The 13977-nt window shown below is 58.3% G+C and overlaps 2 protein-coding genes across 2 annotated transcripts; one reads left to right on the top strand and one right to left on the bottom strand.

The window, feature by feature from the left end:
• The first annotated feature begins 91 nt into the window (after positions 1-91).
• slc5a11 (solute carrier family 5 member 11) lies at positions 92-5275 on the top strand. Its single transcript, XM_077619794.1, has 14 exons — positions 92-634; positions 890-961; positions 1076-1180; positions 1257-1316; positions 1428-1532; positions 1617-1722; positions 2487-2567; positions 2658-2863; positions 3141-3276; positions 3348-3455; positions 3560-3710; positions 3866-4034; positions 4127-4342; positions 4418-5275. Exons 1-14 carry the CDS (start codon positions 542-544, stop codon positions 4745-4747), a joined length of 1938 nt encoding a protein of 645 aa, XP_077475920.1. The 5' UTR covers positions 92-541; the 3' UTR covers positions 4748-5275.
• arhgap17b (Rho GTPase activating protein 17b) lies at positions 5269-13674 on the bottom strand. Its single transcript, XM_077619792.1, has 19 exons — positions 13085-13674; positions 11871-11910; positions 10963-11067; positions 10629-10705; positions 10432-10543; positions 10057-10133; positions 9882-9984; positions 9725-9793; positions 9568-9649; positions 9363-9490; positions 9077-9188; positions 8933-9014; positions 8761-8841; positions 8547-8660; positions 8352-8443; positions 8144-8276; positions 7282-7406; positions 6700-7122; positions 5269-5801 (listed from the first exon to the last, which is right to left on the bottom strand). Exons 1-19 carry the CDS (start codon positions 13135-13137, stop codon positions 5704-5706), a joined length of 2106 nt encoding a protein of 701 aa, XP_077475918.1. The 5' UTR covers positions 13138-13674; the 3' UTR covers positions 5269-5703.
• Positions 13675-13977: the final 303 nt, after the last annotated feature.

Raw genomic sequence — 13977 nt, 5'->3', positions numbered from 1 at the left:
TTGGTTCACATTCACCGATCACGTCTTCCTGAGCGTGCAAGGGAGGGACGACGGGAGGGAGGGAGGGAGGGAGGGAGGACGGGAGGGCCAATAAACCTATCGAGATCGCTGACACGCGTGCAAAGTGAAGTTTGACCTCCGGCCCAGCGAAAGCGACCACGGCCCGTTCCCGTTTCCGGACCTGCCCTTTTCGACGTGGCCACGTGAAGCCAGGTGAGTTTTCTTTTTCTTACCTCGGCCGTTTAGTCTCTCTTGCGAGGACAACGTCGAGCCCGCCAAGGCGGCGCTCCTTACGTCCGTCCATCCCACGTCCGTTGGGCGTCGTCGCTCCCACGGCTACGTCTCTAAAGCGAAAAAAATGAGGGTGTGTCAAAAGTGGAGAACACGAACATTGCCCCTTCCGTCAACAAGTCCCCGCTTCTAGTAACTCTTGCGCTCTCCAGTTTCTCTTCCACGAATGGCGGACAACCGCCATGTGGGAATCGCAACTGCCATTCTTTCCAGATGAGCCGGCGTTAGGACGAGGCGACGAGGCGACGCCATGACCACGGTGGCGGGAAGCGGCGCTTTCGATGGCGTGGACATCGCCGTGCTGGTGCTCTACTTTGTCTTGGTGCTGGCCGTGGGCTTCTGGGTAAGCCACCTGGCCGGATGCCGTGCGGGCGGAAAGTTCGCTAGTCCGTGTTGACGAGGCGCTGGCTGGGCAATTCTCCGCTTATTCTTTATAACGCTCGCTGGGATATTTGAACAATTCATTCTTTGTTTTGGGAGGGACTTTTCATGTCCCACTTCCCACGCCACAGGGTGACCGTCAAAGTCATGGGTCGCCTCGGAGGGCATTTGACCACTTTGCCTCTCGCTTCTTTTTCCCCCGCCACCTGGCCGCCAGTCTATGTGTAGGACCAAGCGCGGGACCGTAGAGGGTTACTTCCTGGCCGGCAAGAGTATGACCTGGTGGCCGGTGAGTGGACGGAAAGCCCCGACCCCGGCGGCGACGGGCCGCCGACGACGGCCGCCGTCGACGGGCCGACGACTCCCACGCCACCGTTTGAAGCCGGCCGCCTTCTCCTCGTAGGTGGGGGCCTCGCTTTTTTCCAGCAACGTCGGCAGCGGACACCTCATCGGGCTGGCCGGTTCTGGCGCGGCGGCGGGAATCGGAGCCATCGCCTACGAGTGGAATGTACGTTACTCCGATTGGGCGAGCGGTCTTCCCGTCCGTCTCAAGCGCGCTCTGCTGCCTTTGTGCGTGCTGACAGGGGATGTTCATGGTGCTGCTCCTGGCCTGGATTTTCCTGCCCATTTATCTGGCCGCGGGGGTAAGACGCCGCCGGCTTTGAGACGGAGCCACGTCTCAAAGTCTGGCCGCTACCGCCGGGCCGCTTTTTGGGCGGTGGTTGACCGCCGCTGGGCCGCTGTTTCGTCCCTAGGTGACCACCATGCCCGAATATCTGCAGCGACGATACTCCGGGAGGAGAACGCACTTGTTTATCGCCGTCTTGAGCTTGTTCATTTACATCTTCACCAAGATATCGGTACGGTTCCGCCTCCGCGACTCGACGGGACGCTCGCGCCATTGTCTTTTGAACGGGGCGCCATTTGCCTGTCTTTTCACACAGGTGGACATGTACGCCGGCGCCTTGTTTATCAAGATGGCGTTGCAGTGGGACATCTACTTGGCCTTGGTACTTCTGCTCGCCGTCACCGCGCTCTACACCGTGGCAGGTGAGAACTGGATATTCAAGAAACAATGAGGTCCTGGCGGCCAAGGAGCAATGTTGTCTCTTTCCAACGTCTCAAAGACGAAAGAGCTGCCGCGTCCACACGAGTTGGCGATGCCATATTGGTGCACCCAGTCAAATGTCGTACGAGCACCGGGACGCTAAACCATGAACCCCAACTTAATTGTTTCGGAAAGATGTGATTTAAACAAATACATTGTAACAACATTTGACATGACGTTAAAAGACTGAAAGAAATGTCAATTACCTTGACTTGGGGCTAACGGGCGCTAGCTCAGGGCTAACGGCCGCTAAGCCGACTCCCTTAAAAGCGTGTAGTTGCAGAGGAGGGTCGAGCGTTGGGCTTAGTCGTCGTTGCGTCGACTAGGTGGTCAGCACAGCCGAGCTTTTGCTCTCGTGACTGGCGGTGTGGAAGCAGGCGTCAAAGGGGGGAGCGTAGTGACGTCATCGCCATCGGACCGCCGATTTGGGCATTTCGCAGTGGATGTGAACGCACCACTTCAACTTGCCCGCTCCACTCAACAAGTGTGCCTTCTATTCAAATGTGTCTTTCGCCCTGATTTGGTCACGACTGCATGAGGGTAAAAGGCACATTTTAATAGGAGACGCATTTGAATAGCTAGCAGCGACCAAGAAAGGAGGCGTGCGTGCCGTGGCCAACGATGGGAAGGAGAAAAAAAAAAAAAGAGCGGTGATGTGTGGGCGGGGACTAGCGCTGTCAACTGTATGCGTTACCTTGTCGTCGAGGTGGTCTGGCTGCCGTCATCTACACGGATGCGGCTCAAACGGTGGTGATGCTCGGGGGAGCGCTCGTCCTCATGGCCTTCAGTAAGCTCGCCGTCCGAAGGCCGCCATCCAACGGCTCCGCTTTTTGCCCCGTCTTGGAGTCTTTGTCTTTTTCTGTCTGTTTGCTTGCAGGTTTCGTCAAGGTGGGCGGCTGGGACGCCCTGTTCGAGGGCTACATGAAAGCCATCCCGTCGCTCCGAGCGCCCAACACGACGTGCGGCCTCCCCCGAGGGGACTCCTTCCACATTTTCCGCCACCCGGTGGACTCGGACCTCCCGTGGCCCGGCCTTATCGTGGGCATGTCTGTCCCTTCCATGTGGTATTGGTGCTCTGACCAGGTACAAATTGGCTCCAAAATCTTTTCCATAGATACCATGGAGTCGAAAATTCAACCCTGTCGCCTGGAATGTCGGGATACGTCAATCGGTATCCACGCCGCGTTCCTCGACGATCGCTTGGGGAAACCTCGCTTAGTTTCCGATTGTAAAATACAAAAGTTGTAGCAACGGAGATGCGACAGGCCATAATTAGTTTGCAATCGCTCCCGCGCGGTTGCGCCGGATGCTCTCGAATGGAGCGAAAGCAAGAGGCCGTTTGCGCGTCTTTCCCACGCAGGTGATCGTTCAGCGCTCCCTCGCCGCCAAAACGTTGACTCACGCCAAAGGCGGCTCCCTGCTGGCCGCTTACCTGAAGATTTTGCCTTTCTTTGCCATCATGCTGCCCGGCATGATCAGCAGGATACTTTACACGGGTGAGGGACGCGGCGTCCGCCCCCCGCCGTCCTTTGTGTCCGAGCGAGCTGACCGCCGCCCCCTCCCACAGATGATGTGGCGTGCGCCGATCCGGAGCTCTGCCAGCGGGTCTGCCAAAACCCGCTGGGATGCAGCGACACCGCCTACGTCAGATTGGTCGTGGAGCTCCTCCCCACCGGTGGGCTCCCGTCGTCGCCCGTGGGCTGCCGTCGCCGCCCGTCGAACTCGTTCCCGGAGCGAGACGGACGCACGGACGGCATCATCGTCGGCCTTTGCTCGCAGGGCTGCGGGGTCTGATGATGGCCGTGATGATCGCCGCGCTGGTCTCCTCGCTCACCTCCGTCTTCAACAGCGCCAGCACCATCTTCACCATGGACCTGTGGAAGACCTTCCGCTCCGGGGCCACCGAGTGGGAGCTCATGATCGTCGGGAGGTGCGTCATTGGATCCGCCCTCCGCGAGTGACGTCCGGGCGGGGAGCGGAGGAATACCGTTTGGCGCCCGGGAGGAGGCCGATGGGTCCCCAAAAATCCATCCGTGGCTCATCGACGGATGGTCCCCAAATAATCAGCCTTTTGTCCACGCTCAGAGTTTTCGTGCTAGCGCTGGTGGCGGTGTCCGTTTTGTGGATTCCCGTCATTCAAGCCAGCCAAGGGGGGCAACTCTTCATCTACATCCAGTCCATCAGCACCTACCTGCAACCGCCCGTCTCCATCATCTTCTTCCTGGGCTGCTTCTGGACTCGAACTAACGAGAAGGTTGCCGTCGCCGTCGCCGCCGCCGCCGCCGTCGTCATCGCTGCCGTCGCCACCCTCACTCAACGCCGGCCGCTCCGTCGGGTCCCTGGCAGGGCGCTTTCTGGGGCGTGGCCGTCGGGTTGATGGTGGGGTGCACCCGCATGGTTTTGGACTTTATTTACCCGGCCCCGGCGTGCTTCGAGCCGGACCGGCGGCCCGCCGTGGTGGTGTCGTTTCATTACCTCTACTTCTCCACGTTGTTATCGCTCATCACGCTGACGGTGGCGGTGCTGGTCAGCCTGGCCACGGAGAAGCCCCGAGCGGAGCAGGTGAGGATCCTCCTTCCGCTCCAAAGTCGAGCTCCCTCCGACGGCGCCGTGTTTGCCCGCCTGCGTGCCTTTTAGCTCGACCGTCTGACTTGGTTCACGAGATTGGCCCCCCGCGTCCCCCCGGAGGTCGCCGGTCAGGAGATGGCCGCGCCAGAGCCGATGGAGCGGCCCCCCGTACTTTCGGGCCCGGACGCCGGCGCGCCGCGTCCGTCCGGGCTCTGTTCGACGTTCTACTGGCTGTGCGGGATGGAGCGGCGACCGAGGCCGAGGGAGGCGCCCTCCGAGCCCGCGGTCCCCGCCGCCTCTGCCGACCTCCGAGAAGACCCGCGTCTGAAAAAAGTGGTGGACGCCAACCTGCTGCTTTGCCTCAGTGTGGCCGTGTTCATCGTGGGCTACTGGGCTTGAGCGCAGCGCCAAGCCAAGCCACGCCACGCCAAGCCGCCGGCTTGCTTTCTCCTGCCACACCGCGTGACCAGGACCAAGATTGAAATCTTGTGAAAAAGTTGACCTATTTCCACCCTAAAAAATGTCCTCTATATTTGATTTGATTTGTATTTTATACAAATAAAGCACCACCCCATATAAAATTTCATAAGTAACGTGATGTATCCAGGCAAAAGCCGTGTACAAAATTAAATTAAAAAAAGATGACTACCTAGTTGATCTTTTCAAAAACAAGGGTGAATTAGAAAATACAGTTGAAAGGTATGAAATAAAGAAAAGATTGTCTATTTCTGCGATGGCTCTCCGCCGCCATCATTTGCGTACTTGCGTCAAAGGCCAAAGTGCGGAAGGTTGCCCAAATGCGGAAATATGGAAGGGCCGCGTTAAGACTTTGACAAACGCCCGCCCTTCAGCTGCCCTACAAATCCCGGGGTGTTCATTTGGATGTCGGGGGCGCGGATGGAAGGAGTTAGTCAGACCTGTCGAGTTTGGAACAAACTTTAATCAATCCGGAGTCATACGGCGGAGGCCGAATGTCGGACGTTTCAAAATAAAAGTTTGGGATTTGAAATTTACCGTTGTGGGAGTCAATAATATATGCTTAAATAACAAACAGAATCAGACCGATAAAATCAAAGTTAAGGTAGCCGTTTGCCAAAATTCTGGATGGGGGAAAAAAAGAAGCAAATATGTGCCAGTGGAAGACAAAACGGAATTGCACTTTTGGTCCAGGACAAGCAGCAAGAAAGCCATACGGTAAAGCCCCCTTTGCTTTGGTTCAATTTCACAAGCGCTTGTCACGAAATAGAAACCAAAAATGGGGAAACAAGTGCCAGACTTGCCGATTGTCATCAAAGCGTGGTACGCATGTCACAAAATGCAGGCGACAGACAGACAGACAGACGGGCTGCGGCGGCTCAGAGCGGAGTGCTCTCCGGGTCCGGGTCCGGGTCGGCGGGAGGGCACGCCTCCGGGATCCAGGCTCTTCGCACCCCCTTGAGGTCCAGGCCGCCGTCTGCACGGAAGCTGCGTGTTAGATGCACTTATTTTGCCAAATACACTCGCAGCCTAAACCCTGAGGAATTGGATGAATCAGGGTTTAGGGTTAGCCTTGGAGCGGCGCGGCGCGGCACGGCACGACACGGCGCGGCGCAGGGCCCCTCGCCACGTGTTCCGCTCGCCCACTGCTGTTGGCTGCACAAATGACCTGGGACACAAATCAAGTGTTTGGCAGGCGGGGACCATTTTGGACTGGCCAGCGCAAATTGGAGTTACTTTTTGCATCCCAAAAGGTCATTTGGGTCTCCGGTCAAGAACAATCTGACCCCGCTAACACGGATTGGGCGTTCGTGGCCGTCAAGGGCGGTGGAACGTGATCGTCCGTGGCCGTCCCGGTTCCAAGTCGGAATGGTCTCCGCGGAACCGACAAAAAGGGCATTGGCGCTTTTCTGTCTTCCGGGTTAGTGGCGCGACGCGCCGACAGGTGGACGTGAGATTGGGGTGCCGTGCATACTTCTGGCGCGGGCTGCCGTATTTATCCGGTGTGAGTAGTTACACACGCACGGGCAGTTAGTGGTCCAAAGCGTGCAAGCAAGCTAGCCAGCGGGCTAGCTAGCTAACCCGCTAGCTAGCTAACCCACTAGCTAGCCAGCCAGTTAGCCTATTAGCTAGCCAGTTAGTTTGTTAGCCAGCCTCGGTCTTACCATCGTCGCCTGCCTCGCAAAGCCCGTTTGACAGGCGCCACCTCACCTCACACATCTGCAATGTTACATACACGGTCATACACGGATAACCGTTTCTTTTTTCCTTTTTTCTTTTTCCACCCAAATATCCAAAAACTGGCAACGACGAGCGACTCCACCCAGCGAATTTGCAGTAAGAAGAAGAGGCGTGCTTGGCTTTTCCAGCCTTACCTGTGATCACTTTGGAGGAAGAGGAGGAGGAGGAGGAGCCAAAGAGGCCGTTGCTGCCCTCGCCCACGGCGGGCTGGGGGGGCGGCGGCACGCCGGGGCGCGGCCGCGGCTTGGGCGCCGGCCGGGAGGGGCGAGGGAGCGTGCCGCTGTGGAAAGGCGCCGCCTCGGGGCGAGGGTCCTCGTCGGGGGGCGTGTCCGGCGGGGTGGGCGTGTCCGGCGGGGTGGGCGTGTCCGGGGGCGACGCCCGCGCCTGCTCCTCTTGCGCCTGGGGCGGCTGCGGGGGAGGGTGCTTGGGGGCGCCAGCGGGGCTCTCTTTGCCCGAGGGGCGCCTGGGGGTGACGGCCGGGTGCTGCGGGGACCCGCCGCCTCGGGTGGCCAAGGGACTGGCTTGCTTGGGGGGCGCCGGAGCCGGTTTCTTGGTGCCTGGGTGGACAAAAATCAGAGAAACAAGCTTCTTAGATACTATCGATTCAGTGAGCCACGCTTGAAGAGGCCGCGCCTCCCTCTGGCGTTCAAGACAATCTGACACGTGTTCCAAATGGCAAAATCTGACCGCGAGACGGCACCCCTCGTCGCACTCACTTCTGCGGACCATGCGAGGACTGGGGCCCCTGGATGCCGCCTGGGACGGTGTGCCTCCCGCCGCCGGGTGGGCCGAACCGTTCCTCTGAGCCGTCGGCGGGGTGGACGCCGGCTCCCGGGCGGGACTGCCAACAAAGAAGGGGGCGCCGATCACAATTGGGCGCCGACGCTCCACGGGGATTGTCCTCGGACCATTCGGCGTGGCGGATTCGAACGGCGGCGCTCGGTGGAAAGAGCCCGGCCCGGCGGCGCTTGCTTTTGAGCGTCCACGTCACCCTCGGAATCGGAATTGAAGCTTTGGAATGGGACGGCACGGGAGGAGGGTTCGGCTCTATCCCGGCCGTGGCGACGGCGACGGCTTACCCGCTTTCCTCAACGCCGGCGAGTCCAGACAGACGCTGCTCTTTCTAAGAGCTCCAGATGGGTTCTGGAGGTTGGCAAAGCACGGCGAGGAAGCCAAAAGGGGCAAAGCGCGAGCGCACGCACACACACAGTCAGACAGACAGACAGACAGACACGAGACTTGAGAAAGCGTCCAGGAGAAGAAGACGGGAGGTGGGGTTCGACCGATGTCGACGTCACGTCCCCTTTGCCCCAAAGAGATAGGCGGAAGCCAGGCTGGCCTCAACTTTAATTGGAAATGACTCAACGGAGCAAAGTACAAAAGGCCGCAGCTCGGGGAGGCGACGGACGGAAGCACGCACGCACGCACACGACGCGCGACCACGACGACAATCCCCTTCAGAGTTCGGGCCTCGGAGCCAGCGCCACAGAGTCGCGGGCCGCCACGTAGCGGGCCGACCCCGCCGGGCCCCGCCCGCTCGCCTTGGGAAGGGACGGCGGGCCGAGGCCGGGCAGGTACCTGTCTTTGCGGGGGGGCTGAGTGTCGCCGTCTTGCCCCACCGGGCCGCCGGGGCGCTTCCTGTCCGCTTCCGCCTCCGCCGCCGTCGGGTGGGCGGGCATGGAGAACATGCCGGAAACGTTAAAGTCCACCTCTGGAGAGGAGGGAGCAAAAGGACGCTCGGGTTTGTCGGCGGCGGCTAGGGTACGCGAGGAGCTCGGTTCGGTACCTTCCGGAAAGAACCAATCGGCGTGCTGGATGACGGGCTCGATGATGGCCACGACGTGGACCGAGGTGGCGGCGGCCATTTCTGCCAGGGTCCTGCAGGGGGCGCCCGGGAAGAAGAGGCGGAGAGCGGGTTGGCAAAGGAAGGCCGGGACAGACCGGGACAGACCGGGACAGGCCGGGACAGGCGTCACCTCACCCTTCCGTCTTTGCCCACAGCAGGTTGGGACCCAGGACGATGGCAATGTTGCTGGGAGACATTTTGTTGACCTCGCGCTCTTGAGCCAGCTTGGCCAGGAACTTGACCAGATACCTGCGAGCAGAGCGTCATCAAGGCACAGCGTCAAAACCCGGGAGGACGTGGTGGACCGGGCCCGGCCCGGCCCGGCCCGGCCCGGCCAAAAGCCACCCACCTCAAGTTGGCTTTGTGAGTCTTGGGCAAGCGGTCGCACGTCACCCACAGGGCCTGGAGTCTCTTGTTGGGGTCGGACACGCTGAAAGACACGCCGAGAGTGTCACGCCGGTGGAAGAGAATTCCGCCACGGTTCCACTCCGCCTCCGCCTCCGCCTCCTCCTCCTCCTCACTTAGAAGCCTGCGTCCACTCGTCGTACAGGGCGAACGTCATGAGGGGTTCGGGGAGTTCTCTCAGGTACGACTTCAGGGCTCCTGGGGAGGAAAGCCAGTCCCGTTGGTCCGTGCGCCGGCCACCGGGGCGGGAAGAACCTTACCCGCCACGGCGTGGGGATCCGAGTAGAATTCCTCCAGCTGCGAAGTGGAGCAGTCCAGCGCCGCTTTCAGCTTTTTCAGCTTGGAAGCTCCTGCCGCTATTCTGAAAAGGCCCTGCGGGGTGAGAGCAGATGGATCGCTCAAAAACAAGGAACCGTCCCATCGTCCGCCATCTCCCCCCCCCCCGTGAAACAAACGACGGGATTTGCCCTCTTTTGCGTCCTTTGTGTTTGCGAGCGGGCCGGTCAACGCAACGCAACACAACACAACACAACACAACGCACGCACCTCCTCCTTCATCCCGGTCTCCAACAGCATCATGACGCAGGCCTCTATGGGAAGAGCGATTTCGCGGTTGCTCCGCTTCAGGTGCTCCTCCAGGGCGGTGCCGAACGCCGGCTTCTCCGTCCAGGAGTCTCGGGGGAGCCGGGGGGATGGCGCTCGTTAACCAAAAATCCCGCCCCCTCCTCCGCCTCCCACCGTGGTCGCTCACCTCGCTCGTGTCGGATCCAGGGTATGGCCTCCTCCAGTATGGCCAGGGAACTCCGGTGGTAGTCCGCCTGAGCCTCCAATAACTGTCGCGGGGTTCGCCGGCGTTAACGGCGAGCCCGGCGGCGTCTTCCGGAGAAGCGGCGTGCGGCGGCACCCACCGTCAGATAGTAGCGCGCGTAGTCTCCTTCCTTGGACGCAAAGTTGTACATGTCGGCCGACAGCTGGTCCTGGGGAGCGAGGAACGTGCCAGTCAGTGGAAAAAAAAGAAAGAAAACACGCCGCGTGTGACACGCCGCGGTGTCCGCTCGCACCTACCTTGCAAATTTCCACTTTGTTCAGCGCTTCGTCCATCTCGTCTTTGAGGGAGTCGGCTTTGGCCGCCACCGTCTGGTTGCCGGGCTTGCTGGCTTGGACCCACCTGCGGAACAAGGTCACTTATTTGCCGGATTTGTGGCCCCAGGCGAGCGCCGGTCCCCCGTCAAAGGCCCACCGGGTCTTGGCCGAGTCGTAGTCCAGGACCAGTTTGGCCAGTTGCTTCCTCTGTTTCAGGATGTTGGGGATCTCCACCTGCGAGAAGCACCATCCGTTCAAGACGGCGGTGGCGGCAGAGCTACGCTCTTGCCTGGATCATCGCCACTTCACTTATGGCAAATGGACTTCTTTGCCATTTTTGTCTGCTATTATTCTTTTTTGATGTGGATAAAAATGTGAAAATCCACGCCGAAATGGGTCAACGGAAGCCACTCTTGCTACTAGGACTGAGAAAAAAAAGTTCTCATAGGGATGAGCCTACTTTGCGATGATGGCAGCCATGTCTGCTTTACATGAACCACGATATCGGATGGATTACTGTAGAACGACGTACCTCCGCCACGGCGTTGAGCGGATCCAGAACGTCTCTCTCCATCTGCAATTCGAGCAGCGCCAGTTCCCCGGCCAAGCGGCCCTCCGCTTCGCCGCACGCCTCCATCATCTTCCTGTTGACGGACGGGCGGGCGGGCACGGCGGCGGTGAACTTGACAAATCTGACTTTGGCTGGCGCTCCTCGCCACGCTCACTCACCCGATCACGCTGTCGTCCCCGAGCTGAGCGCCGCCATCTTGCATGGCCTGCGACAACGCCGTCAGGGGCAGTTTTTTCTAACGGGGACAAAACACAACTCAAATGACTTGGAAGTGGCAGATATCTCAAAAGTCATTGCCAGAAGCGAGCGCCCGTTCTGGCAACGACGACAATTGTCGTCGTTGTTTTCAACTCAAACTAAGAGCCTCGGCCTTGGCCTTCACGTATTAGCCGTGCTACGACGGCTCTCATTGGCACTCATTGGATGAACGAGCATCTATTCAGAGTCCAACGCACGGCCATCTTTGTCACGTCGGCGATACGTGATACTTACGTGTCTTTTGTCCGTGTCGGGGCCCAAGGGACCCTGCAGGCAAGCCACCAGCCTCTTGTGCGTGTGGTGGGACATGAAGCGCACCAGCTCCACGCGCCTCTCGATCTGAGCGGCGACAGCAGACGCCCGGTCAAAACGCCGCCGAGTCGGCTACGGCGGACGGCGGCGTCCAGACGGATTGGTCGAGCGCGGCGAGGCAGACGGCCGGGTGGGTGGCCCCGTGAAACGTGACTGGCGCCGGTCATTACGGAGGACAACGGGCAGAAGCCACGCACGTCCATCGTCTCCTAGAAAGGGGTCGCGGAAAGGACTAATCCCGTGGTCCCGCCCGTCTTTTGGACTTTCTTTTTCAACTTTGGATATCCCACGGGGGAGCTGGAGCACACGGTATAAGGAGGCGCTTCCCCTTCCTCTTTTCAAATCAACAAAGGAGGCCTCGTTAGCTTTGAGATTGCCATCTTGACGTCCCAGATCGGGAGCGTCCGTTTCATCCCTAGCATGTGGCCGCACCCGTGGCGGCGATATGACGCCGGAAAGCCAACGATGCTCGTTAAGTGGAAGGCAGCGAGCTTCCTTCCCTCTTTGCCTCTATTCCCCCCCCCCTCGGAAAGATACTCGCGCCTCGGATCTAAAACAACTTGAACGAGCTGGAACTTGCCAAGGCTTCAATAGGTTTTCCCTCCAGGCGTGAGCCGCCGCTACTAGCTATGCTTCGGACGTCCGTCGCCGTCAATGACCCCAAAGCGTAAAGTTCATAAAAGTAAAGCCCCCGCCCACACGCGAGTACTTTTGCTCCTCCTCGGCGAATGGAACTGGAGAAGGTCATTGACTGAAGACGATGGTTTTAACAGTTTGAATGGGGGGGGGGGACTTTTGTTGAAAGCGGAAGGCCCAGGTGACATATTTACCTGGAGGAGGTCATCGCTCAGAACCTCCGTCTTCTCAGCCCTGGGCAGAGAAGAGAAGAGAAGAAAAAAAATAACAAGGTTTGGCATGCAACATCCAAAACAAACAAGCGGACTAAATGTGCCTTTTCTTTTGCACGCCGCGTTGGAGACGGGCAAAGAAGCCCAAACGTGGAGCCAGTCCGACCTGTCTGTCAAGAGAACGCCAGCTTAGGGAAAAGCTGGCACGTGCCGACACTTGACAATAATAATAAGAAGAAGAAGAAATGGAGCAAAGTTTCGAGAGAGATCAGGAAAAATACTCCAGCAGCTAGATTCCTACAGCGTGTCTCAACACACGCTTCCCGTTCCGTCACCGTATTTGTTATGGCAACAGGAGAGGGTTAGGGTTAGGGCTGCGCTGCGGTTGACAAACCAAGTGGCACCCGAAAAGAGCTGCGAGGAGTGGCCAAAACATTTCACCTTACTTTTTTTTTTGGGGGGGGGGGGGGAAACAGCAACAGTCTCCCAAAATGAGAGGTGAGGGGGGATGATTTGACAAATAGTCGTCATTTAGATGAAGAAACTTTTGAATGAGCATCTGCATTGGAGCTCATGTCTAAAGAGGGTTGAACGTCTATCCCCGTCAATGGCAGCCTCCCGTTCTATGTGGGCTTGGAGCCGAGCCGAGCCAACCCCACCGCGCTCCGCTCCGCCCCGCCCCGCCCACTAGCTGCCTTTCACTCTTCCTGGCCGTCAACAATCCCCAAAATGCTGACTGCGCCCAATTGTTCGTTCAGTAGCCAAAAAGCACAGCCACGCATCACGGGGTGGGTGACACAAATCCAGCAACAACAACAACAACAAAAGTCCCACTCCCGGTCCCATTTCGGGTCCGCCACCAGCATGACTTTGGCCTGGACTCTCGTTGAAATCGGAGGTGGGCGTGTCCTACACCACATATGTAGGAAGGCAAAAGTGGCCCATCCGACCCCTTCAAATGGACTTGATCCTTTTTTTTTGGTCTTGTTGGTGGAATGATCACGTTTGTTAAGGCCCATTTTTTTCCATGTCAAACTACAAACTGACGTACAAAGTGGCAAATGTTCCGTTTTGACTTCAAAGCAGCGCGTGTTGCTTCATGCCATTAAAAGACGAAAGCAAATACAATATGTCAGCTGCCGTGTCGCGTAGAAAAGAGAAGAGAAGAAAAGAGAGAGAGAGAAAAGAAAACTCACCTCCCGACTGTTTGGTTGGCGAGTTGCTTCATGCGATTAAACTGTTTCTTCATGTTTGTCGGACGTTTGCTTCCAGGGCCAATTGAAAAGCGGGCGGGCGGAAAGTAGCAACGGCACCTCCGCGAAAAGTCTCCCTCCCCCTCCAAGCGGCTCCCCAAAAAAGCGAGGCTAGGTCGTGGCCATGACGCCTTCACAAACTTCCTGGTGGGCAGCGACTCCTCCCAGGCCTTTTACAATGGAAAAAAAAAGTCGAAGAAGAGGCCGAGTCGAAGCGAAGCGGGGTTCCTTCCTTGAGCGTGGAGCGCCTGGCACTGACAGCATGCCTGTCGGCCGCCTGCTCGCGAACACAAGGAGGAAGTGAGTCGAATTTCCTACTGTCCTCAAAGGGCGCACGCACACGTGATCCCACTTCCCGCCACCAGAGAGACACTTGATTAAGGACACGTCCGTTAGCGATGTTTGCCGAGCTTCAAAACAGAGGAAAAAGTCCTCGTCAAAGGGGCTGCGTTGTCAAGGTCTGGCTCACCGTGCTCCATACTTGCTATTAGTAAGCCATTTTGTCAGTGCAAATGCCGTACACCAGGTCAAAGCAATTCAAGTTTGTCATTGGAGGATGGAAACGTGTGGCTTGACTTCCGCATTGGGCAAAAGTGCTTCAAAGACTTCCTGTACCTCACCCATACGATAAAGATGACCAAATAAAAGCTTTCGGCTTCTTTTCCCTACAGTGGGGAAAAGGGTTAGGCACTCCTCCCTCTGCCTTATCACCCTTGGGCCTGCCTTATCTCGCCACCTATCCTGTCCTACGACGGGAGTCTCTTAAAGGCCGGCCGGCCGGCCGGCGCCTGTCGACCTCTGGCCCTTCCGCAAGTCACTGACTCATAAGCTCAAAC

The sequence above is a fragment of the Stigmatopora argus genome, chromosome 14 (assembly GCF_051989625.1).
Source record: "Stigmatopora argus isolate UIUO_Sarg chromosome 14, RoL_Sarg_1.0, whole genome shotgun sequence".
In the NCBI taxonomy this organism is placed as follows: domain Eukaryota; kingdom Metazoa; phylum Chordata; class Actinopteri; order Syngnathiformes; family Syngnathidae; genus Stigmatopora; species Stigmatopora argus.
The sequence above is the reverse complement of the archived record's forward strand: the minus strand, read 5'-3'. Positions and strand labels throughout refer to the sequence as shown.